Source organism: Paramormyrops kingsleyae, chromosome 14 (assembly GCF_048594095.1).
Source record: "Paramormyrops kingsleyae isolate MSU_618 chromosome 14, PKINGS_0.4, whole genome shotgun sequence".
Lineage (NCBI taxonomy): Eukaryota > Metazoa > Chordata > Actinopteri > Osteoglossiformes > Mormyridae > Paramormyrops > Paramormyrops kingsleyae.
The window spans coordinates 12,197,523-12,222,958 of record NC_132810.1 but is presented as its reverse complement, the minus strand read 5'-3'; the positions used below and the strand labels follow the sequence as shown (position 1 = coordinate 12,222,958).

General features: G+C 39.6%; 1 protein-coding gene across 2 annotated transcripts in view; it reads left to right on the top strand.

The window, feature by feature from the left end:
* The first annotated feature begins 1,379 nt into the window (after positions 1-1,379).
* ltk (leukocyte receptor tyrosine kinase) overlaps positions 1,380-25,436 on the top strand; it is a 60,423-nt gene continuing 36,366 nt past the window's right edge. For both annotated transcript variants that reach the window (XM_023828237.1, XM_023828236.1), the window contains exons 1-2: positions 1,380-1,684; positions 23,754-23,852. In XM_023828237.1, the coding sequence (XP_023684005.1) occupies positions 1,630-1,684; positions 23,754-23,852 (154 nt within the window). In that variant the 5' untranslated portion in view covers positions 1,380-1,629. The remainder of the gene's footprint in view (positions 1,685-23,753; positions 23,853-25,436) is intronic.

The window sequence follows — 25,436 nt, the reverse complement described above, 5'->3', positions numbered from 1 at the left end:
ATATTAAAACCTGCAGGTCTGTAGGAGTCATGAAATACTTTAGTAAGAAATGCAAAAGCTTAGTGTATTATTTAACAAAATACCATTGCTTGTTATTAAATATTTCCCAGGATATTAATGCAGGAATTCTTGGTATTCCAGCTTAATTGATTGATTGACCATTTCCCATAACCCCCTCTGCTGTATAGGTCACAGTAAGCCTATGCCAGCAAGCACACGGATACTACAGGAAACACCCTGAATGGGATCTCAGTTCTTCTCAGGGCACAAACGCAATCTGATAGGTGCTGAAACTGGCACAGTGTCACTAATCCCTTCACTGGCATGAAGCTGGTTTAGTCATGGCTGGAACAGGTCTTTTCCTGGTGGCCCATGGGTATGTGGGGCTGAAAAATTCATCACAGGGATCCTCAGTTCCCAGTTAACAAAATGTAGGTGTGTCACTCACTCAAAGTTATCATGTCCCCCAAACCCCCTGCTCAATAAACTATGGGGCAAACCAGAAAACTGTTTGAAGAGCTTGCAGAAGCTCTCAGAAGTTCCTATCTTAAAGCATGGCCAGGATTTATTTGACACCAGCAATGTCTTCATGGTGTCTTGTAATTTCAGGAGTCCAGTCTTTTCCTAGGTCAGGAAAGCTTACACGTGTGGCACACGGAGCAGAAATCCTATAGCAGGCTCATTCAAGGTTTTATCGAAGAGTGTCTTGCACACACAAAACATTCTGTGTTATACATGGCAAATTTGTGGATATTGTTTCGGGAGAGGAGTGGAAATTGACAAAATGTTCCCAGCTGCCGGGAAAGCAATGCTTATATAGATGCTTGCCTTACGATTTTTAAGGATGAAAAATGCATATTTTGCAAAACTCAGGGGATTAATATGTACTAAACATGAATGTACAACACAATGGAACATCTGTCACACCTGTTCCCTAATTTTAGACGCTAAAACGTATGAAATGAGAAAAATGCGAACTATAGCAAGAAACATTTTTTTCTTCACATTTAAGCATTTATATTTTATACAGCATCATTACTATTCGTAGTGCAACTATTTCATAGTGCAGCACCAATCATAGCTCTTGTTATGTTATTTTCATGAAGAATAACGATTTTATAATATATTATTTTATTTATTTATTTATTTATTTATTTATTAAGAGTACCATAATAATTCTTAGAGACTCATATTTTCATATAGACTACTTACTTTTCAATTGTTTTACTCTATACGACAATTATTTCCCCTCACTGGATACTTATGTCTTGCATCATTTAATGCATTTATTCTTTTTTTCTAATACCTCGTTAGTGCGATAACTGCGGATGAAATGCTGTTCCCCGAAGGACAAACAGACTATACTTGTTCGTGGGACCGATAGGAACAAAACGTCTCTGTAAGCTTATTTGCCGCCAGTCAGGCTTTAGGACCAAGTGCATAGATAAAGTGGCAGGGAGAGAGAGAGAGAGCAGAAGGGCGGATCAGGGACAGCTTTTCGGTTCAAGGATAGATCCTCAGCATCAGCAACGCCATGAGTAACACCGAAAGGGAGCAGAGGTGCCCTTTTATCTGAGGAGTAGGTCTTCAAGCTACCGAAACCGAGTCCGTGAACCTTATTAAGGAGCCATGGGATATTGCGGGAGGCATCCGTTTATCAATCTTCTACTGTGCATCCCAATAGGTAGGTATAGGTATTCTTATCTTAAGTTACAGTTAATAGAGTTACAATAATATCTGCACAAATTTTCTTCCTACGGGCTACTGGTATCCATACTTGGATGTTTTTAAGCGAAATTGATGAAAATTACTTTATGAGGAGTAGAATTATGAACTCTGGTGAGCGTTAAGTGCTTGACAAAAAGTTATGGTGCTTCGTAAAATTGTGGTTGTTTTCAATATTTAATCCAAAAAAACTTTACATTAACATATGTACCGAAAGTATTTAATGTAGTACTGTATTTTAAACTTAATGATTTCTTTTTATTATTTTGCTTGCATTAATGTTAATATTATATTCTGTGTATACTTTTAAATAGTAGAGACACGTTCAGTTAAGACATGGATGATTCACAGGCGAGCGTTTAGTTTTTCTTAATCCGCTCAGACCGCTGCAAAACTCGCCTTTATCTTGAAATAAAGTTACCGTATTTCATTGATCAGATGTTACTGAACATGCCCCGAACTGATTTATATAATTCATTTACTTAGATTCGATATGGAAAATATGTTCTGCTTGAAGGTTATCCTGTATCCTTCTTTCATTTTATAAACATAGTAATTTGTTTAATTATATTTGTTTAAGCCTATATTTTGCATTCAGTCGTTAATATTTAGTAAATAAATTTATCTGATCAAAGTTGCTAGAAACTGGAGGTCAGGTATAGAAATGTTGATGACTGCACTTAGGCTACATCCTTTGGTTTCCTGTTTCTAAAGATACAGTATCAATGATAAAAGTTACATTAATGACATTTAAGCCCTTCAAGATACTACAAAAGTAAACAGTTTCTTGGCATAACTGTTATTAACTCACTCCAACTTCTCCCTGATAGATGAAGGCACACAGACAAACAATTAAGTTAAGCTACATAAATGTAACCTGATTGTATACTGTATTTGTATTTTGTAAAGGAAAACCTCAGTTTATAATAATTATTTAGGCCCACACAAATTTCTTCTGCTGTCTACTCTACACAATGTGTTCTTGCTTTTGCTTTTTCAAACAAATCTTCCAGAGAAAAAGTGGGATTATTGGTCAGCAGTACATTTCTTACAGCTGTCTGGTGGGGAGGTGACGCTGAGAGTCGGCTAAATTTGAAATGTAATTTCTTGTCACATTGTGACTTTAGAAAAAAAAAATAATAATAATAAATAAATTATATATAGGCTATATATACATATACATATATATATATATATATATATATACATACATACATACATACATATATATATATATACATACATACATACATACATATACATATATATATATACACACACACATATACATACATACATACATACATACATACATATACATATATATATATAATATATATATAATTATTCTGCGTTTCCAGCATCTTAATTTCTCTGAAACTTTTGGAACTTTTAAAATTCATATGGTTCTGAGAATTATATTATAAACACATAGTATATAATAATAAAATAGCCAATATTTAGAGATTAATTGTCAACACACAAAATGTGTCCTCTGCATTTAACCCATATGTGACAATGCCACATAGCAGGGGGCAGTTAATTCAGTGCCCGGAGAGCAGTGCTTGGGGATGGTACCTTGGTGGTCAGGGATTCGAACCTGCAATCTTTCAATCCCGAGTGCGCTTCCCTAACCTTTAAGCCACAACTGCTATAAACGCATATATTTAGGTAAGTGATTTGTGCATATTAATTTATTCCCTTATATACAGCAAACATTTTATGTCACCATTTTGTCCAGGATTGAACAAGACCATTCTTTAATTGCCAACCATATGTTACATAAATGAATATATTTATCCCTAAACTCTTATATTCCACTAATGTTGGGTGTTTTATGTAGTAAATTTCACTAGAAATTTACACAGTTATTTATCTCAGTTTAATTGATTAGATTTTTGCCACATTGCATAAGGATACGACACATGAGCATGATTCATTCAGTATTTTAAAATGTCAATAGTAATTTTAAAAGAGAAAACAGCTGCTGTATGTGTATCACTGGAGCAGTGGTGAAATCAATATCATATATATACTTGTTTTGAGTAATAAGTCTTAGTGAACCTCATAAAATGTCATTGTTCTTTGAATTTAAATTATTGTGAGTACAATGATGTGACATAGGGGGAAGATACCATCATATGTATCAAAACCTGCACAGGAAATAAAGGAACTGAGATTAGATTGAAAAAGGTAAGTCCTTTGTTGGGGCTTGATAAGTGCAAGATTCTGGATGAATGAATCACTCTATGTTTCAATCATGAGCATCATTATTTATCAGCCAATGAGGGATCAGAATCTTAAATGCCTCAATTTGATGGCAATTACCTTTGAAAAAAGAAACATTGTCTTAGATCAGGCTTGTTGTCAATGAATAGTTAGGCAAAGACAACATATACTCTCGTAGTAGTTATGTGTACAGTTTATTCAAAACAGTCATCCTGTGTAGCTTGATGTACTCAAAATTTTATGAACTTTACATGCATAGCGGGGCGATGTGTGCGTCAGTGGGCTGGACCTTTTTGGCTGTGATTGGAAGGTCATCCGTTCTTCAGATCCCTGGGTAGACAGAGTGATCCCACCAGTGGGTCTCTGAGAAAGACCATTAATCCCAATTGCTCCAGGGACTGGTTGGTCCTGCTTTCTCAATTGTATTTTGTGTTGGGTAAAAGTGTCGACTAAATATGTGTACGTAAATATACATCAGGAAATATACAGAGCTTAAGATACAGAGCTCTGTAAATATACAGAGCTTACTTTATAAAGATACAACTTCCTAGTGTCCAGTGGTCTTAGCATTTAAGACATGAATGTACTAAAACTTAGTTGACCCCCCTGGGAGATAAATGCCTTTTATTCCAGCTTGTTCCCTAGTTATTTTATGATTGGCTTGACACCCAGAAGGCTCAGCACCAAGAATTCCTTTAGGAGCCACTGCTGCATATGTCTCAGTTAGATAACCGGGTTATATCATTGTGGTCTGCCATTTTTCTGAGCATTCTCACCCTAGGCTGCCCCATGAGTGCTTCCCACAGAGCTGACAGGTACCTGCAAGTGGCCAGTGGCTACTGGTTATCCGTCACCACGTTGCATGAACCGTAGCATGCAAAGGATAACATTCAGAAGCTAGAGTTGACCTAAGGAGCATTCATAGTACAGCAAGGCGGAATGAGATATGAGAAAATCAACCTGAAAATTCACAAAAAGATAAAAAAAGGAACTAAAATGCAGTCATAATATGCAAAGAAATAAAGAAAAAACTTCAGTAAAACTCACATCGATATTCACATGAACCTCCAGTCTATCTTGGCGAAACCCTAGCAGAGGACTTTCACATGATATCTATCAACTTTCATTCTAAGGCAGGCAGCTTAATGAGAAACAACCAGCACATCTGTATTCTCCTTTAGCGTAGCATTCTGCACAAGGTGTTGTTATCCAGACAATGAAACTAAATTATTTTTCCTGAAGACAATTTAATCACTCATTCTTTCGCTATTCTGGCCTCTTTCTTTTTGTTTGGTTTTTTATTTTTTTTTCCATGTGGGGAAAACCATAAATCAGAGTTTTATGTTGCACATTTCTGTATATTATTTTAAGAAATGCACTGGGCTAATGAGAATAAATAGCATCTAGAAACCCCCCTAGTATCATAAAATAGCATCAGACCTGATTTAGGCAATCCGATTTTTTTTAAAAACTTCTCATAATATGAACCCCAATACTCCAATGGTTAATCTGTGATGATTTTGAGAACAAATGTGATAGATTGTGCCTTTAACTGTGAACCACTTTTTCCCTTGGAAGATGTATTATGTTCCTTCATGCGGAGTTTGGTGGAACTAATGTAGTTTTGAAGTCAAAACAGATGTGTGCAGCTCAAAAACAGTCACTTCCATAAATCCATTGTTGCTGATTCTGATGTTGCCACCATGTAATATTTTTCTGATTTTGGAGAACACGTACACTTTACTGGCAAAACTATTGGGACACCTAGCTTTACACACACATGAACTTTACTGACATCCAATTTCTTAAAATATAGGCTTTAATATAGAGTTGGCTCACCATTTGCAGCTATAGCAGCTTCAACTCTTCTGGCAAGGCTGTCCATAAGGTTTAGGATTGTGTTTATGGGAATTTTTGACCATTCTTCCAGGAGAGCATTTGTGAGGTCAAGCACTGATGTTGGACGAGAAGGCCTTGCTCACAGTCTCTGCTCTAATTGATCCCGAAAGTGTTCTGTCGGGTTGAGGTCAGGGCTCTGTACAGGCAGGCCAGTCAAGTTCCTCCACACCAGACTCTTGTGACAGCTTAGGGCCATCCCCAAACTGTTCCTTCAAAGTTGGGAGCATGAAATTGTCCAAAATGGCTTTGAATGCTGCAGAATTAAGAGTTCCATTCAATGGAACTAAGGGTCCAACCCCAACCCCTGAAAAACAACCCCACACCATAATCCCCCCTCCACCAAACTTTGCACAGTGCAGTCAGGCAAGTACCATTCTCCTGGCAACCGCCAAACCCAGACTAGTCCATTGGATTTCCAGACAGAGAAGCGTGATTTGTTACTCCAGAGAACACGTCTACACTGCATCTAACACTTTGCATTGCACTTGGTAATGTAAGGCTTGGATGCAGCTGCTTGGCCACGGAAACCCATACCATAAAGTTCTCTATGCACTGTTCTTGAGCTAATCTGAAGGCTACATGAAGTTTGGAGGTCTGTAGCTATTGACTCTGCAGAGAGTTGGTGACTTCTGCGCACTGAATGCCTCAGCATGCGTTGTCCCCACTCTGTGATTTTACATGACCTACCACTTTGTGGCTGAGTAGCTATTGTTCCCAATTGCTTCCACTTTGTTATCATACCACTAACAGTTGATCGTGGAATATTTAGTAGCAAGGAAATTTCATGAATGGACTTATTGCACAGGTGGCATCCTATCACGGTACCACGCTTGAATTCACTGAGCTCCTGAGAGTGACCCATTCTTTCACAAATGTTTGTAGAACAGTCTGCATGCCTAGGGGCTTGTTTTTATACACCTGTGGCTATGCAATTGATTTGAACACCTGAATTAACAATGACAATATATTGTGTAACAATTAGTATTAATGCACTGGTCACAGTATGCCCCATAAGGCAGCACCTGATGAATCATTGACTTCCTAATCAAGGAATCAACAGGTCAGTTATATTAGGGTGCTGCCTGACAATGTGATGTTCACAATACTTCTATGACGACAAATAATGAATAATAGAGCCCAGCATCATTAGAAGAGGATGTACCCACTAAGCATTTCACGTGATTCAACATGATGACTTTGTCACCACTACACTGTTAAATCATAATCATTTCATGCTTATCTTACAGCCATATGGCAGGATGGCTTAGGTTTGCAAAGTTGCACCTGAACAAACCACAAAACTTCTGGAATAGTGTCCTTTGGACAGATGAGACCAAAGTGGAGATGTTTGGCCATGATGCACAGCGTCACGTTTGGCGAAAACTAAACACGGCGTATGAGCACAAGCATTTCATATCAACTGTCAAGCACGGTGGAGGAGGAGCGATGATTTGGGCTTGTTTTGCAGCCACAGGACCTGGGCACCTTGCAGTCATTCAGTCAACTATGAACTCCTCTGAATACCAAGGTATCGTAGAGTCAAATATGAAGCCATCTGACAGCTAAAGCTTGGCCAAAATTGGGTCATGCAACAGGATAATGATCCCAAGCACACCAGCAAACCTATAACAGAATGACTGAAAAAGAAAGGAATCAAGTTGTTGCAATGGCCAAGTCAAAGTCCAGACCGCAACGCAATTGAAATGCTATGGCAGGACCTTAAGAGAGCTACGCATAAATGAATGCCTGCAAACCTCAATGAACTGAAGCAACACTTTAAAGAAGAGCAGGCCAAAATTCCTCCACAATGATGTGAGAGAATGATAAAGTCATACATAATTCAAGTTCTTGCTGTTTAAGGTGGTTCGACATGCTATTGAATCATGAGGTGTACTTAGTTTTTCACGCATGGCTTCTTTTTGGTTATATAAATAGTAATGGAATCTGCTGTGTGTTGTTTTACACCTGCGGTTAGCTTTAAATCATTTTAGAACCTGGTAATGAGATGTTCCAAATGGCCGTTCGTAATTTGAAATGTTCGTAAGTCGTTATTCAGCATCATTTTAAGGGTTTGCGCAAGTACAAAGAACTAGGATGCTGGGAGTCCGCACGCTACGCTGCTGCGGGGTGGGAGTAGCGGCCAGAAGTCGTACTAGGCGGAATTGGCGCACAGAAAAAAAAAATTGATGTTGCAGACAGGAAACGGGAGCCCAAGGAACACAATTTGGACTTACAATCCTCTTCGTTTGTACTGTATGTCTGAAAGTTCGTAAGTAGAGGAACGTCTGTACTTTGTTTTTCACATGACTGTATTTAAAATGACGTAGGACAAAACGCAAGGCCTCTTACTGCTTATATTATGACTGATTTGAAAGAAAGAGTAGAACCTTCTCAGTAAAATAAAGTTCAAGCATTTTAGGAGTCTGAATAATACCATTAAACCATTCAAATACCAGCATTTCTTTTTTGTACCTAAAAATAGAGCCAAATCACTGAAAAGAGCTTTGTAATTATTGTATTTAATTCCTTTCCTGTGGGCTGCATAGCATGCAAGCTTCCTTGGCATCTCTCATTTACAAACTAATTGCACCTTAGAAAATTTCATTGTTTCAGTATAACTGTGAAAAGTAAAACTGTATATTCTCTGAGCTAATCAGTGAAAGATACTGCCTTTGTGTTTTCAAGTCGTCTATTTGAAGTGTTATTATCAAACAGACTAATTGATATCAAATGAGAATATGTATTGAAACAAAAGCCCTGTAGCTGCTGATATACATGGTTTTATATTTTATTGTGTGAGAGCATCTTGGGTCAGGTGGGCAGAAGCACATGATATGAGTCCAGTGAACAAAATGTTTGCATGGGGAAATGCTTTGAGCTTCTGGGGGTAACAGGGATCAGGAGGGATGCAAAAAGTTCCACAAAAATTTAAGCTGCTGTTGAAATGGGGACAGTAGAGATAATCGAAAAATGATTTTTGTTCAAGGTACTTGCAGAAAATGGCTTCATCTTCGCATCTTCTGAAATCCACACAGAGAGGTGTATTCTGCCTCTGTTATTTGTGGACTGGTTTTTTTGCATTACCCCCCTAAAGTTCAGCACTTTTATCTTGGCATAGGTTTCTCCTGAAGGGGTTAATGTGACAGCTTAGTTGTTATTCTCAGGCTGTGAAATTCTGTCGTTTTTCAACTGATATTTGAGACCTCTGGGCATGTTTGAAGAAAGGTTTCCAGGAAGCATGTGATGTTTTCACCTGTTATTATTGTGATTAAATACACCCACATGGGTATAGGAGATACAGGGGATTTTGTTTTGTTGCCCATCCCTTGCTGATTTGTTTTGTGTTTGTTGAGGTCCTGACTCTCTGAGATCATAAAAGATCCCTGGGCATATTTCAAAAGAGTAGGTGGTGGTCCAGGCTAAAACTGCCCACTGTAGCCCTTTCAAATCTGGCCTCCTAATCATCTCCTGTATCTAATTGGTGAATTTTCTCCTGCCCCTTCCACCTTAGCTACTGTGTGGTGAGCGCACTGGTGCAGAATGGCTGCCATCACGTCATCCAGGTGGGGGCTTCACAGCGGTGGTGGTTCAAGAGGCTCCCCATTGGTTCTGTAAAGTGCTTTGGGTGTCTTGAAAAGCACCATATAAATGCAAATTTAACATTCATTCATGATCAAATATGTGATATGTTGATGAATAAATCTTTTAATATAACTGGTCATCATTACTACTGCAGAGCTATTACCATACCTGTTTTGAAGTTTATTATTGTTCCTAAGGTGTGAAGTGCTTTACATTCAATAATCAGTTTATTTGATACACTTACCTGCTTATACATGTGGCTGCAGCTGAATATATACAGCAAAGTGTGAAGAGTTTCGGTCACGTTGTGAAGGTGCTGTGATTGTTGATGCCACATGTGGTGGGTCTAGCACGTCAGAAACCTTCCTCAGATGCTCAGATGCTAACCACCATGCCGTCCCTACTTACATACTAACCAAACGAGGAGTCCTGTAGCACAGCTGTCCAATGTCAGACTGAAACCAGAGCCACAGGAAAAGACCTTTACATACTTACATGTGGGACTGCATACATATAATTAATCCCTCCCCATGTTTCCATAAGAAGTAACTGACATAGGCAGGCTTGCCATTTCCTCACTTAAAATTATGGGCTTCTGGAAAGAGAATACAGTATATAGACAGAGTTTGTCTTCTTGGTAGAGGGTGGCATGCTTCAACTTTTCAGGAGGAAAGGGTCGATGTGATTAGACGTTTCTTGTTGGTCTTTGCTTTTTCTGTAGCAAAGGAGCCTCATCTAATATTTGTAGAGGTATCATGTCAAAGTTAAAACGATGACTTCTCCAAAACAGATTCTGTATGTGAATCAGTCATTGAGCTGTCTCTCTGCTTTGTTTTCACCATAAAAATCCTCTCTGAAGATAATCTAATGAAATAGGAGACATGCAGATTATATATTTTCTTTATTGAATGTATGGAAAAGAGTATGATAAAGGAAATTTGGAAAACAACAAAAATGATCTTGATAGATTATCCATTTATGAATCTGAGCAGAGAATTGCTATTAATCAGAATTGCCTTTGTTAACTGCCTTTTGCCGTGGACTGGTGTATCCCTTAGAGAAAAGGCAGAGTTTGACAGTGTCGGGGCCATTTCCAAGGAGATAGTAAGAGCATACAGAGAGATGTTATTACTAATCACATGACCCTCTCAGCCCCTGTTTCTTGTTGCAACTTCAGTTTAAATGACCACTAGATGTGACTCTCCTCAGATACTCCACAAAGCACTTGATTAAGTCTGAGAAAAATGTTATCATGGCAGTTGATGTTGACTTTGGTGTCGTTGACATAATGGAATAATGATGTTCTGCGATTTTAGCAGCTCCTGGGTTTTTGATTCTTATGTGAGATTCTAGCTGCAAAACTCAGTTTTGCAAACCATTAGCGTCCACCCTGCCAACACGTGTCATCAACAAAAATTATAAGCTGCAGTGTAACTGAATAAAATGTGCCCTTTATTTCCCAGCTTTTACTCATTAATCCTCAAATGAAGAGAAATGTCAAACCATTGCTCCTGTAACACTTCCGATGTAACTTTGTAGAAAAAACGGAAATAATACCAGGCCATATAACACCAGATCCAGACTTAAACTTTCATACATACTCATTCACATGCACTGAATTAATTCCCTTTGATGCTGGGAAAAGAACTGAAAGACTGAAAACAGGATTTTTTTTTTATCTTTTAGACCAGGAAAATGCAAATATCGATCATACCATTATTATAGATTCATATATGTCACACATAGTCAATATCAGTGTTGGGTGTAACGCGTTACTAAGTAATTAATTACATTACTGTAATTAAATTACTTTTCCACTGAAAAAGTAGAGTAACTGATCATTTTTAGGTATTTTAATTACAGTTACTTATAATGTACTTGCGTTAAATTGTAAAATAAACTTGCTGAATATCATTATTTAATTTTATTCATTTATCTTCTAAAGGTAAAAGTAAACTCTGCCGGTAGTGCAGGTGCATGTGATTTCGAGCCAGTTTGCTGCATAGTCGTATTCTAAAGCGGACTATGTCGGACTCGGCTGAAGCGAGTGGCTGTTTTACGAAATGGAAATATTCCCATCACTTCACTTTTCTGAAACAAGGAAGCTAAGTAGTGCAAAAAAAAGTTTTTGGAAAACATATGAGTGCATAGAGTACAGGTATGCATGAAATATGGTGCTCATTGGTTTGAGGAAGTTTCAGAGGAATTCTGTTTGTTAACTAAAGGTTACAGTTAACTTCACTTTGTTGAAACACATGACATGATTACATACATTATGTATGAATATGGTACTCATTGCTTTGAAAGTAAGTTTCATGTTTACAGCTTGATACATGTCATGTTTAACATTTCTTAAGTTAAGCTTTTTTGTTATTCAGATATGTTGCAGAATAATATTTTTTTGTTATTCAGGAATTGTGTTTCTTACCTAAAGAAGATTACATTTCTTACTAAAAAATTTAATTATTATAGAATGATTTTTATAGAATGTAATAAAGATGATTCAGAAAGCTAAAAGGCTAAACTATTTCATGTTTTACTCAAATGTTTTTTTTTTATTATTTATTATTTAAAGAGTTTAATTTCTATTGTTTGTCCACTCAAGGTTTATAGGGATTTTAAGAAGTATTTAGTTAAATTACTTATTGAGTAATTAAGTTACTTTTCAGTAATTAGATAAGTATTTTAAATACAACATTGATTAAGTAATTAGTAATTAATTACTTTTTTAAAGTAACTTACCCAACACTGGTCAATATACAACAGAAAAACAAAAAATCCTAATTTTAACAGAATATAAATCAGTGTTCAACAAGGAGTTCAACAAGCTATGCCAATGTCTCCACAATAGGTATTGGTAATGTATGAAATTGTTCCTGCCTTTGTTTTTTAATAGTGAGTTACTTTATAAGTCATTGACAGATTAAATGACATATTCATGCTTCAGGAAAGGTAACACTAACTACTGGGCAGTTATTTTTTTAAGATGTAATTTTGAGGCTTGTCTTTAAAGTCCTGAAGGTCTTACTGTTCAACCATTATTGTGAACATTGATACATGACTTAGTTGATGGGATCTTGTGAACTAATGCATTTTTTAAACAATGAATGACAGATTTTAACTGGAATTTACTCTTGAAATTGGTGGAACCATCCAAAGCTATTGCTTTATTTTCTGTTGCTGTGCTGAATGCATGAGAGAATTTCCTTACAGGCAGGGCCCAATCCAGGATTTGACCCTTAGGGGGTCAGCCCCCAGTACGGGTACCGCTAAATGGATTTAGAAAAATAACTGTTTAAGAATGCTGAGACAAAGAAGAGTGTTGCTGAAGCCTTCAAAAATTGGGTCTAGAATTGCCTATTGGTACAAGTCAGAGGTTTGTAAGGTAGAACTGGGTCCACAGGTCCCCTTCTGTAAGGATGGCTGCCTGGGTCCAGTTGAACACTAGGAGATTTATGGAAACAGACAGAAATAAGAATGAGGCGGGACTTAAAGCCTTAATTTGGCTCTAGCTGCAACCAATTATATAAAGATTCAATTATTTGACTTTTTTGCAGTTACCAAAAGGGCGATTCATGGGCACTGGCTTATTGTGTAGATCTGGTCTATCTCTGGTCCATCCATACCCACACTGAGGGCATTTTGTACCCTGAGACTCGCCTCTGTAGCACCAGGGGACGTGGTGTCCTATAAGGGCCACAGACAGCCTCACAGCACTCAGCTGATTAATTAATGCAATATACTGTAAATGATAGAAAACCACAAAGTCTAGCCGTTGCTGTTGCAAATGTTCGCTGACTGGGACACTTTTTATGCAGCAGGGAATTTTTGCCTGTCCCCTAAGTACAAAACTCAAAGATGCTTTTAGAGGAAAGTCTCCCACCAGAGCCAGGCCTGGGTGTTCTGGCGCCCTAGGCAAGATTCTGCTAATTCTAATGTTCATTATTTTTCTCACATTTTTATTACAGCAGAATGTATGATTGTAAAGCTTTAGCCCTTCCCAGTGCTGACATATTTAACGAGGGAATTTGTTCCTCATATGTATTCTCGAATGTCTCCTTAGAGACCGCCAGTCATCCCATATATTTATTCTCTTCCCACCATCAGACCATCTGGTTTAGCTAATTAAAGGCCTGATGATGAATTGATTAATTGAATGAGGTGTGACGACAGCAGAGGCTGAGTTGGCTCTCTTAGGAGAGATTGAGAGCCACTTATGCAGGCAGCCCCCGGAGTCCAACCCGGCAGTGCTTCGAGAGTTTATCTGTTCAAACACGCGGAAGCTTATGTTCAGGCCCTTGGCTTTGTACAGGTGGCATTTGGACCACTTTGCCCAAAGTTTTATCTTACTAATTCATCATTGTAAAGTTCTCATCAAAGTAGCTCAGTTTCTTGTTCAAAGATGCTACAGCAGAAAGAGTGTAGAACTTGGAGTATAGAACTGATAGTCATCTGGTTAAAGGTCATATGCTTAACGTTTACACTACCTATGGCTCAGTCTGGATTTGGTCACCTATTTTTCTATGCTTCTCGAGGCGAAGCCAAGTACCTGAGGGGGTGAAGATCTGACATTCCCACTTTTTCCAACGGTTTCCTAAGTCAGTGCCCCCTCCCAAGTTGCTGCTCTGGGCAAATCTCCATCTTGCCTTTCCCAGGATCTGTTTCCAATTTCTTCACTAATTGTACCAATATCGCCATAATGATTTACATAGATTGCTGACTTCAGACAAAGGTACCACTGCAGACATTTTTATGGTGCAGTTCACTTTAGCAGATGCAAGTTTTTACACTGTAATTTCAAAGTGTTGTTACTTTCATTAAAATTGGTGCTATGGTTGCGGTTCCCAAGAAGGTGTTTGTGGAATCAGCTGTGGAAACCATAAGGCACATCTGAGGACATCCAGACGCTGATGTGAATGAAGAGTGTTGTGTAAGTGTAATTTTAGTTGATATTTTGGAGATTCCAGTGTTTTGTAGGGGGCCAAGTGGATCTGTTTGGATATCTGTACTGTGTCTATCACACCTTTCTAACTATAGGTGAAACCCCACAATCTGATCTGCCTCTATAGCCTGCGATTAGCCTCTGCCAGCTCAAATGGTCAGCATTCAGACTAGACTTACCCTTAGTTATAATATTTATAATAGAATATTTGTGTTTGCTTTGGGCTGCTGCTGATTTTGGCTTCATATTTTATTTGTTGTGTTTTGTGTATGTTTCTGCCAGGGTGCATGAATGGTTACTTTTCAGTGTAAACTGTCTCTATTTGTCTATATATGTTAAGCTCCTAATGATAATTCAATTCAATTCCAATGGCAATGTGACCTTGTTTTATCAATGCAGATTTAGTTTCAGGCTGCAGACAGTCCTTCATTTGTTTTCCGGCCTTTTGAAGGAGCCATCAGATCTGCTTGGTGACGTTACCATGTTTTTACCATCAGCATTTTCACTGTCCTCCCTTCCCTTCCATTCATCTGTTACACTGTAGCTCAGGGACCCATTTGTTGGTGCTCTTTGACTTCTTTATTTGTAAATGCAGCGGGAAATTGGGCTCCAGATGGGAGTCACATGATTGCCATATTAACTCTTGGGGGCTTTGAACACCAGATAGAACACAACATCCGGCTAATTTTGGGGTGACCCCTGGAGAGAAGACCTTTGACCTTTGGTGCTATTTCTGCTTGCTTTCTATAATAATCTATGTTTATTATTGTCTGTCTTAATAAGAGCTGCTATTGATCATTTTGCCTAAACCTTAAATTGGGCAAATTTATAAACAGCAATGTAATATGCCCAAGGGCTTCTAGGAAAAATATTACATGTAAGACAGACAGACAGACAGACAGCTCAGCTGGTTATTTAGAGGTAAGTGTGAGAAAAATAAACTTCAAACTTGCAGACTATGAAAGGCAGCATCTTTGAACGTGACCATCACATCATGTGGCCTTATTTTGACAATGACATCACAGGAATGGGGTCTCTTTTACTCTTTGCCCCAAGTCTCATTCTTCCAGGCTGGTTTTTCATGCCTGGTGTCCAGCTTCAGCCTGGGGAATACAGGTTTTCTCCAGGGACAAGGCTGGAGTGGTTTCCATCCTTTAACTCCACTCTGCTTTGCCCAAAGCCCTGCAGCAGCTAGAATGTCTGGCTATGATCCTGCTTATTATCTCCACAAAGGGATCAGAGTCCAGTTTTTTGGTTTATGTCTAAAACCTTTCTGTCTCCACAATGGCAGAACAGTGCCCAAGGTACAGACTGTGATCTACTAGGACACAGCTCGACTATTACGTTATGTGTTTCACATACAGTATAAGCCCAGAAAATTGATTGTCTGGGATTTATTTTTCAAATCACTTCTCTTGAAAGCAAGATCCGGTTATTAGGGCTGAAAGGATCCTGCATCCTCCCGCTTTCCCTCATTCAGAAATCCGGCCATCATACCACAAGAGGGGTATTAATCTCGGCTCGGCTGAAATTACGGAATCACTGCACAAATAAGACTTTTGGCAAAGTGTTTCTTCAAGGAGGAATGATTCTAGTAATTTCTGATCAACTAACACTGTTTCTGAGATATGTATATTCTCAGAAAAAAGGGTAAAAGTTTGTACCATTGCTTATCACTGGGGCTGTACCTTCAAGGCTCTGCCAATTGTACCCTCAGTCGTATGTAATTATACCTTTTAAGGTACAGAAAAGGACTCTGTGGAACATTTCTGTACCATTGATGGTACATTAATGCTGTTTGTTCCTGTGGGATGTTCCTCAGAGTCCAATTTTGTACCTTAAAAGGTACCATTACAAGCCCCAGTGACAAGCAAAGGTACACATTTTTATCCTTTTTTCTGAGAGTGTATGCTGGCTCACTCTGTTTGTGTATCATTAGAAAATCGAGACTGGGATTATGGTTATGAATGAAACACCTTATCCAATGGCATTCGGTAAGACTTTACAAGATAATGAGTTTTACATTTGTTTTTATAACTGCCAGCATAAATATAAAAAAAGCAGATAAATGCCCTTATTTTCCAAAGCAAAACACAGAAACACCCTTTGATCCATCAGTATATGCAGTGCCTACGCTACAAATCATCAGTATTTTTAAACCATTATTTTAGCAGTAATGCAGATGTTCCTGATTATCTGCTCTAAACACTTCATTCATCTTTTCACTGCTGATCTTGAGCCAAGTCATAGCCCCCCCCCCCCCCTGATATGTGAAAGTGTCACAAGGACAAAAGGTTGATTTTATGATTACTGCCATATGGAATATGCAGTTAGTATTTTAATTATGTTTAACAGCAGGGGGGGGGGGTCCCACAGTCTTGTAATGAGGGCGGGGTACAGCTCAGCAGGCTTGGATGCTGTGCCTGTGATTTGATGGCCATAAAATTATGGGTTTTAATATGACATTTGCTCACAACCAGGTAGTTAAATAATGAGTTTGAACCCCCGGGCCCTCCCTCAAAGTTAAGTTCTCCCTGTGGGTCTGGATTTAGGGTCGACACAATGATTTCACCATGGATCCTTGAGCAAGACTCTCAACCCCCAGTTACTCAAGGGACTGACTGGGTGCTAAATAAGAAAAATGTGACAGACGTACCACAGATGTTGCCATCCTGCCTGTTCTGTTTGCTGGAGTCACAGATTCTAGCTCCCTGTTCACTGCTGTCCCGTCTCCAGTTTCTAGTTTGCCTCATCTCATGCTAGTCTATGTACCTCATCCTTTTAGTTTGTACACTTTGTCGGATACTTGAGTTAATAAAATGAGCTGCACCAAGTTCCCTGAGTGTGGCATAACATACAGGCTAATTGCGCTTTGTCCACTGGGCCACTGTTCAAAGGCCCACTGAGGTCTTTGAAGGTTCATCACATCCTTCTGGTCATGCTCTGCATGCTGTACAGGAAACTTTCCCCAGATGCGAGACAGACACTGAGAAGTATGGATCTGCAGTGTATGGCTGTGGATCAGCATGACGCTGTGGACTGCCTGCAGCTGACACTCCACAAGAAGATGTTCTGGCTTGATTTCCCCGCTTCTGCTTCTTTGGACTGAGGCCTCACTCACTGGAGCCTTTTAAAAGGCTCAATGTGCTTTCAGGGTGTTTGTTTGGAAAGGAAATAAGAAGGTTTCAAATAGAACTTACTCAGATGTAGTGTGCTTCCAATTTCATTGCAATGGTTTTGATTATAAAAAAGATCTGAATTCAAAGTCATGCATGTCATGGGGAGGAAATGAAAAACTAGTGAAAATAGTATGAAACAATCTATTTATGATGACTAGATGAATAAAATGAGATTTATTGTTAGGCTTGTCATGTCATCCAGAAGAACTTGTAGGATTTAAAACATAAATCTCTGCAGGCTTCGAGATGTTCTCACTTTCTCTCCAATTCAGGATTGATAAAAATCCTTATAAGTGCTTAACTACATACCCACTGACCATATGTGTAACTTTCAGCTATTTCTCATGTGATTCATTGATATCTCATTTTTGATTGTATTTTTGTATTATTTAATACCAGTTAAAAAAAAAAAAATATCATGCATTAAGAGGAAGCAGAAAAGCTTCAGGTGTGGAAACACAATACCTTATTGCAGTGTTTCCCAACCCGGTCCTTGGGGACCCCCAGACAGTGTTTTTGCTCCTACTAGGAGCTGGAAGGGAGCAAAAACGTGGATGTCGGCGGGTCCCCAAGGACGGGATTGGGAAACACTGCCTTGATGAAACTTTAGAACCAGGCAACACGATGGCTCAGTGAGTATCACTGTTGCCTCACACCTTCCTGGTTTGGGGAATCCAAGCTCCACTCTCCGTATGTGGGGTTCGCATGCTCCGCCTGAGTCTTGTGGCTGTGCCCATGGTACCCCACCCTTATGTTACCAGGAAGAGACCTTAGGGTCCCCCCTGTCAGCAGTTACAAGATGGATAGATGGAAATTTTGGAATCCTGTTTAAATGTTGCACAATAATGCCTGAATACACCTTACATTACAGTTTTTGCAAAGCTGGTTACAGACAGTCCCCTAGTTACAAATGAGATTTGATTCCCTAAGTCTATCTTTAGATGGAATTTGTAGGTAAGTTGGAATAATAATAATAATAATAATAATAATAATAATATAGTGATAATAAAAGTAGCCTCATACAGTACGGTAATGTACCTTGACAGAGGAATCGTTGAAGCCAAGCTCTTTTCATGCGTGTCACAGAGTAAGTTATTATGAACCTTTGTATTTAAGTCAAAATTTTAATATAATAGTGTCAGGTGTCGGCAGGGAGGCGAGCAGGAAAGCAGCAGAGCAAGCCGTACTCACGGGTGATCAGGGGTTTATTCAGCAAGAGACAGACAAGCAGGGACATCCACGGACACTACAATGACGGATCTGGGGAAGACGGACTGAGACTCGGACTAAATACAAAAGACTAGGCAAACGGAACAGGCAACAGGTGAGAACAATCAGGGATGAACACAAGGTAACAAGGTGAGTGTGGCACACATCAGGAGCGGACGGAGCGGGGCGTGACAAATAGACCTTATGGCAGTCTGTTTGATAGCAGAAGTTGTCTGTAAGTCAGACATTCTTAACCCAGGGACTGTCTATATTAGATTGCAGTACAACTATATTTCTGCATTATGTATTTGTGCATTTATACCTTATGACATAAATCTTGGTAACTCTTATATGTGTTATATGAGTGTATGACCTATATTATGGTTCTATAAGTCATGTTACTAAACTGACCTGTGGTTCCTGAGGTAACTGGTTTTGAGAGGAATGAGGGTAAAGGTGATTCATGTAGAACTTTTGAACTGGAGATCTTTATCTCATTTACACCAATTTACATCGTCTCAATCCATAATCTAGTGCACTTTTAATATAATACCTCAGTACTATATCATGTGGTTTTTATTTGTACTTCCTTTGCATATGATTTGCAGTTGTCTGTAAGGGGTTACATTTACATTGTAGTTATGCCCAGTACTTCTTCTCTGAGACTTAAACATGCCATATAAAATGCTTTGCGAAGCGTGCCTTTGTGATCAAAATGAGATTATTCTCTCAAATGGCAGCTGTAGTTAAGTTGTGGCAATGAACAATGTAAACCAGCTCCATGTGGTTGACTGCCAGTTTGCTTTTCTTCTTCATTGCTTTTCATTAGCAGTGGAGAATTTCAGCCAAATTTCAGACACTGATTTCAACAACAAATCGAAAGAGACCCTGTTTGCAGTTCAAGGGGAGGTTAAAGCCAATTCATTAAATTTAATTAATGGATTTAATGATCCAAAACTTGGCTGGCAACCTAATGTGGGCAAGGATGGAAGACAACTTCAGGAATTAGCTTGCTGGGTGCCTCTGTTTCTGAGGCACGTGTTTCTCTGCCAAGCTACTGTGCAGAGACCTTTGGACAATGAGGGCTGCCTCGGACCTGTTTCTAACCCAAAGGACGTCATCTCCTGCCACGCGGCTCAGTATTGCACCGGCTCTCTAAATGAGGACAATAGTACTTGGAAATAATCAAAGCTGCAAACAAATTTTAAAAATGAGTCTGACTCTTTGTCCAACGTTTTGTGAGTGTGCACCGAATACTTTAGGATGCTGGCTATTTTTTTACATAAGTAGTTCTGGCGGTTACCATCAAAACACAGTAAGATGCTGCTGGCCATCATTTATATATACTGTGGATAGGCAATAAGCAAACCCTCCTATCTTTTTAATGGACAATGTTTGGCCACGAAATGTTTGATAATAAATGTCTTAGCATTTCAAAGGGGCCTTTGAATGCATGCAAATAAATACATTTTATTACTGAATTTTGTATTCTCAGTTTTTTATGATTTTTTTTTTTATTCAAAGATTTTGCTGACATCAAAAATACTTTTATCTCTAATCATATCATAAAGGGAAGTGTTTTGCTTTGCTTTTTATCTTCCATATCATTTCTGCTTCTTGTACAGCCTTGGGTTAGGGGTGTGTTCTGTTCAGTGCTTGCATGGGTTAGGGGTGTGTTCTGTTCAATGCTTGCGTGGACTGGGTGTTGGGCAGGGTCATGGGGACCAGCGGCTCTGGGGCATCTGTTGGTAAGGAAAGATTTACTGATCTTGACTTTGCTGACGATGCTGTGATCTTTGTGGAGTCAATGGAGGCTCTGATCTCAAGATCCAGGCCTTTTAATGCCCTCATGGGCACAGCCTTCAGCATGGCCTTCAGCATTGGCCTTCAGCATGGCCTTCAGCACTGCATCTGTCTGCTAGGAGAGTGTCAACCTCATCAAGAGGCTCACTTACCTTGGCAGAGACATTCATGTTTGTGGTGACTCTTCCTGTGAAGTCAGTAGATGGATTGGGAGAGCATGAGGTCACTGGACAGGGCTGTGTGGGACTCCCAATATCTTTGTAAGAAGATGAAAGTCCAAGTCTTTAAAATCTTGATGGTCCCTGTCTTGCTGTATGGCTGTGAGACATGGATGCTATCCAGTGAGCTGAGGCAAAGACTGGACTCGTTTGGTACTGTGTCTCTATGGCTTTGTGGTGCGGTTCCCTGAAGGTGATCCAGCTCGCAGGATCCTCATTGCTGAGGCCCATAACACCTGGCTGCAGCAGATAGACGGACATTTCCGGAGGGTGGGACTGGACCATGTGTCAGCCTGGGGCTCTCCAGCCAGGATACTGAGGTGTTTCATTTTGGGGTGGGTGCAGCGACACGCTGTACCAGTGCATGCTCCCCAACCTGACCTGTACAAGGGGAAAAATTGTGACCCTGTGTCTGTCTGGCCTTTAACTCCAGAAAAGTCCAACCATAAGAACCATTTCCATGTTCTATAATCATGCCTCAGGTTCTGTTGCCATCCTGATTTGACTAATTGTCAAAATGGTTTCTCCCAGTGCTCCATATACAGGACTCAAGAACCTCACAAAGCCAATGATAAATCCTTCCCCGCAAAAGACTGCAAATGTAATACATGTGGGAAAATCTGACATTTTTCAAGAGTGTGTAAATCTTCCCATAAACCTGTTAATGAAGTGACTGTGCCTGAAATGTGCGTTTTAACTGTTGAAAATTGTGTCAATAGTGATCCAGCTAAACTGATGTGCACTGTTACTGTCACTGCACATCAAATACTGCACAAGCATGTACTGTTAAGCTACTAGTAGACACAGGGTCTGGTGTTTCTATACTGCCTGAGCATGTTTACAGCACAAATTTTGGCTCAGTTAAGTAATCCTGCTGCTCAGCTTGTTACATATTCCAAAGAGAAGCTGAATGTATTAGGATGTCTTAGAGCTGATATTAATTACAACGGCAAGAGTGTCTCCACAGATCTCTACATTGTGAGAACAGGGACACCCAAACTGGGCATGGACCTGGTGACTGCAGTCCAGCTACACATAAAAGGGGGGCACTTAGTAATTGAGACTCCCAAGGTCTGTGCTACACTTCAGCAAACCTCAGCTCTGACAACTCACTGCAAACAGGAATGTGAGTCTCCAGTTGCATTCGGATGTGCAAAGGACTTCATACACAAAGTGAAGGCGCGACCTGAAGTGAAGCCAATACAGCAGAAACTTCGACGCTTACCCCGGTCGGCAGGGCCGGCCCAAGCCTTCAGGGGGCCCTAAGCAGAATTTTATTTGGGGGCCCCTCTGTGCCACCAATATGACTAATTATTGTCAATCCTTTATTATTCGCACACTATAAATCTAACACACCCAATATAAATTTTATTTTTTTGTAGATGTGTTGCTTACATCGTACCAGTGTTTTTACCGTTGCTATGATCTTTAATTGTAACAGTAGCAAACCCACAGGAGTAGTCAGGTGTTAATTTGCACTTTAACATTCAAAGTCTTGCAGTACCAGTTGGCATACTTAATGTGGTGTACTGAAAAGTGGCAAAATAAACTAGTAGACAATGCTCTTACTGTAAACACTTCAACCACTTTAATTTATTTTTTTTGAAGTCCTTTCAGAGTCAGACAGGATAGATGACCACTCAGCTGGGTCAACTGGAGGAGCTGCTGATCCATGGTGTAGGCTGGAAGTAGCTGAGGGAGTAGATGTGACATCGATCCCAATGGCCACAGAACTAGAATGATCTATATGGAAATTAAATTAAAAATTATATTTAGAAATATTAATCACAGGATATTCTACAGTAAACTGAGCAAGTACACAGTGCTACTAACTTACCTGCCACCTCCACTGAGGTTGAAACAGACGTAGAAGGAACTGTAGGATCAGTGGATAAAGGTGCTGGTTGAGTGCTCCTCACCTGCAGAGAATGTACTTTATTAAAGATAAAAATAATAATAATTATTTTAAAAATATAATAATATAAAATAAATGTAGCCATGTTAGATTTCATACTGAAAGTTGATGCTGTCTGCCAAAAACAAACAAATGAACAACAAAAAAGGTATAAACAAACTGATCTAGGATTGTTTTAAACTCACGTGGAATATCATCATCAGCTGTAGCACTGGTACTTGAGGCAGATGGCATTGGTTGTGCCCCACCTCCAAAATATTCCAACAGTGCTCCTAAAAAGTTTCATAAGAGTATAGTTGAATGAGCAGAATGTTATTTTAACAGAAAAGCTATTTCAACAACAATAACAACAAACAACAGTTGTTTTAACATCAACCTATATGGCACCGCAGCAAGCCATGTGTACACCTAAAACATTAAGACATAATGATATAATAACACAGACCCCAAACATAGGCCAGTCCAGTGTAAGTAACGTTAAACTGTTATCAGTACCAAAGTTATAAAACAGAAGCTTTTTTTTTATTATGCATCTGTAACTGCTTTCATTACGCATGAAGGACTGTACCAGTATTGCAGAGTTCCATACGGATTGAGTTCAGCACCTGCAGTGTTTCAAAAGTGACACAAATCCTAAGTGGCCAAAAAGGGGTGCAATGCTATCTTTATGATGTCATCATACATGGAACTTCAGAAGCTGAACATGAGGCCAACCTGTGTGCTGTGTTGCACAGAATCAACAACGCGGGACTGAAACTCACTGTTGACAAATGTCAACTCTGTCAAACTACTCTGAGCTTCCTTGGTCAAAAGATCGGTCCAGAGGGTCTGCTGCCAGATGATTCTCATGTCACTGCTATCCTGCATGCTCTGCCTCCTACTGATCCTGCAACTCTGCGCTCATTTCTTGGCCTGAGTGCATGGAATAGCAAGTTTCCAAAACAATTTTACATATACCACTGAACACCAAGACTCTGCTGTAACTCATAATAACAATTGCAATGATTGATTTATATGGGATAATTGTTTGATACCTTCTCTTTCCCCAATAGCCACCAGTTCCAGTTTTGCATTGTTGGACATACTGCTGAATGAGACCGTCCAAGGCCAACTATTACCTCAACAATGGAACCCAAGGGAAGTGTCATACAGTAAGTCACCGTATAAAGGCATTGTCATCAGAATAATTCAGCAGTGGGTCTCCTCCAGTGTGGGTCTCCTTCAGGTTCAAAAATATGTTGGTTGGTGTGTCGAAATTGCTTTTAATGAGTGATTGTGAGAGTATATCTTGTGATAGATTGCTATCATGCCCAGTCTGGGTCTTACTTGAACCGGAGATCCAAGGTCACCGTGGACGTAGGGTAGATAAGTGCGTAAGAAAACTTAAGTTGAAAGTTCATTTCAACTTCCATGTAATAGCCCACTGGATTATTTGATGGCTTATGTGTTGATTGAATTTATTTTGATAGTATTTTTTAAAAGTTCACATAATATGGGATATGACTTTTTTATTCTTTTATTTTCTGACACAGTGCCGATACCATAAAATATTAATACAAATGCTATATAACTTTAGATGCTCAATTGCAAGCAGTAAATCTTGGAAGAAATGCAAGTTTAATGCTTCATTCTGATGTTTGTAGGGAAGAAGGCACAATATTGATTGAGGAGAGGTAAACTTAAGGAACAAGGCAGAGCCCCCCCTGGATGGGATTCCAGTTTGAATAAAAACTACAGTGTGTTTGAGAAAAGGCATTTGGTATATTGCAGTGATTCCCAACCCAGTCCTCAGGGACCCCCCAGCCTGTCCATGTTTTTGCTCCCCCCCAGCTCCCTGCCAGACAGTTCACATTTTTGTCCCTTCCAGCTCACATAACAAAAATGTGGACTGGGGGTCCTTGACGACCAGATTGGGAAACACTGGTATTTAGTAATGAGCTGATCATCACTCACCATATCGTAGAGTCATCCTTTAATCCTGTCATTTAGTCCTTGATGTTATGAATTGTACCACTTTTCAATTTATTCTGTGATGGATGTCACCATACATTTATTAATCAGCATTTTCTTTATAACTGGGCAAAGATCCTTAAGATTAGCACCAGGAATAACTCCACATCCCGTCCGATGTTAAACATGGGAGCCACCCAGGTCTGCTGCCTGAGAGCAAGGCTGTACTCCCTCTTTATACTCTATCTGTGTAACCAAATGCAGAAGCAATTGCATCGCCAAGTTTGCTGATGATACCTCACTATGTGGTCACACCACCAATAACGAAGAATTCATGCAGAACTGAGCTGGTGGTGCTTGGAGAGCGGTGCCACAACAATAACCTCACCCCGGAACATCAGTCAAAGAGACGGGATTATTGTCACACACCGATTACCACTTTCAGGTCTCCGGGGGGCACTATCAGCAGTTCTGGATTCCTCAGCCTCGGGAACTCAGAGATGCAGAGCCTGACAGAGAACAGCAGATCAATCCTCATGAAAGCCTATCAGTGCCTTCACCTACTGAGATGGCTCAGAAAGTGGGGATGAATAAGGCTATACTTCATCCAGAGTACCACTGCAAATGTCCTCAACAGCGGTAGTGCAATATAGGCGCTTTCACACTTAAGTTCCACAGAACCTGGTCCCTGTTTACAAGTTTCTGGGCCATCTTGACCTGATACTTTTGAAGCTTCTGGCCACTGTCCTGTGTCGTTTTCACACCGCTCCCCACGAACTGGGACC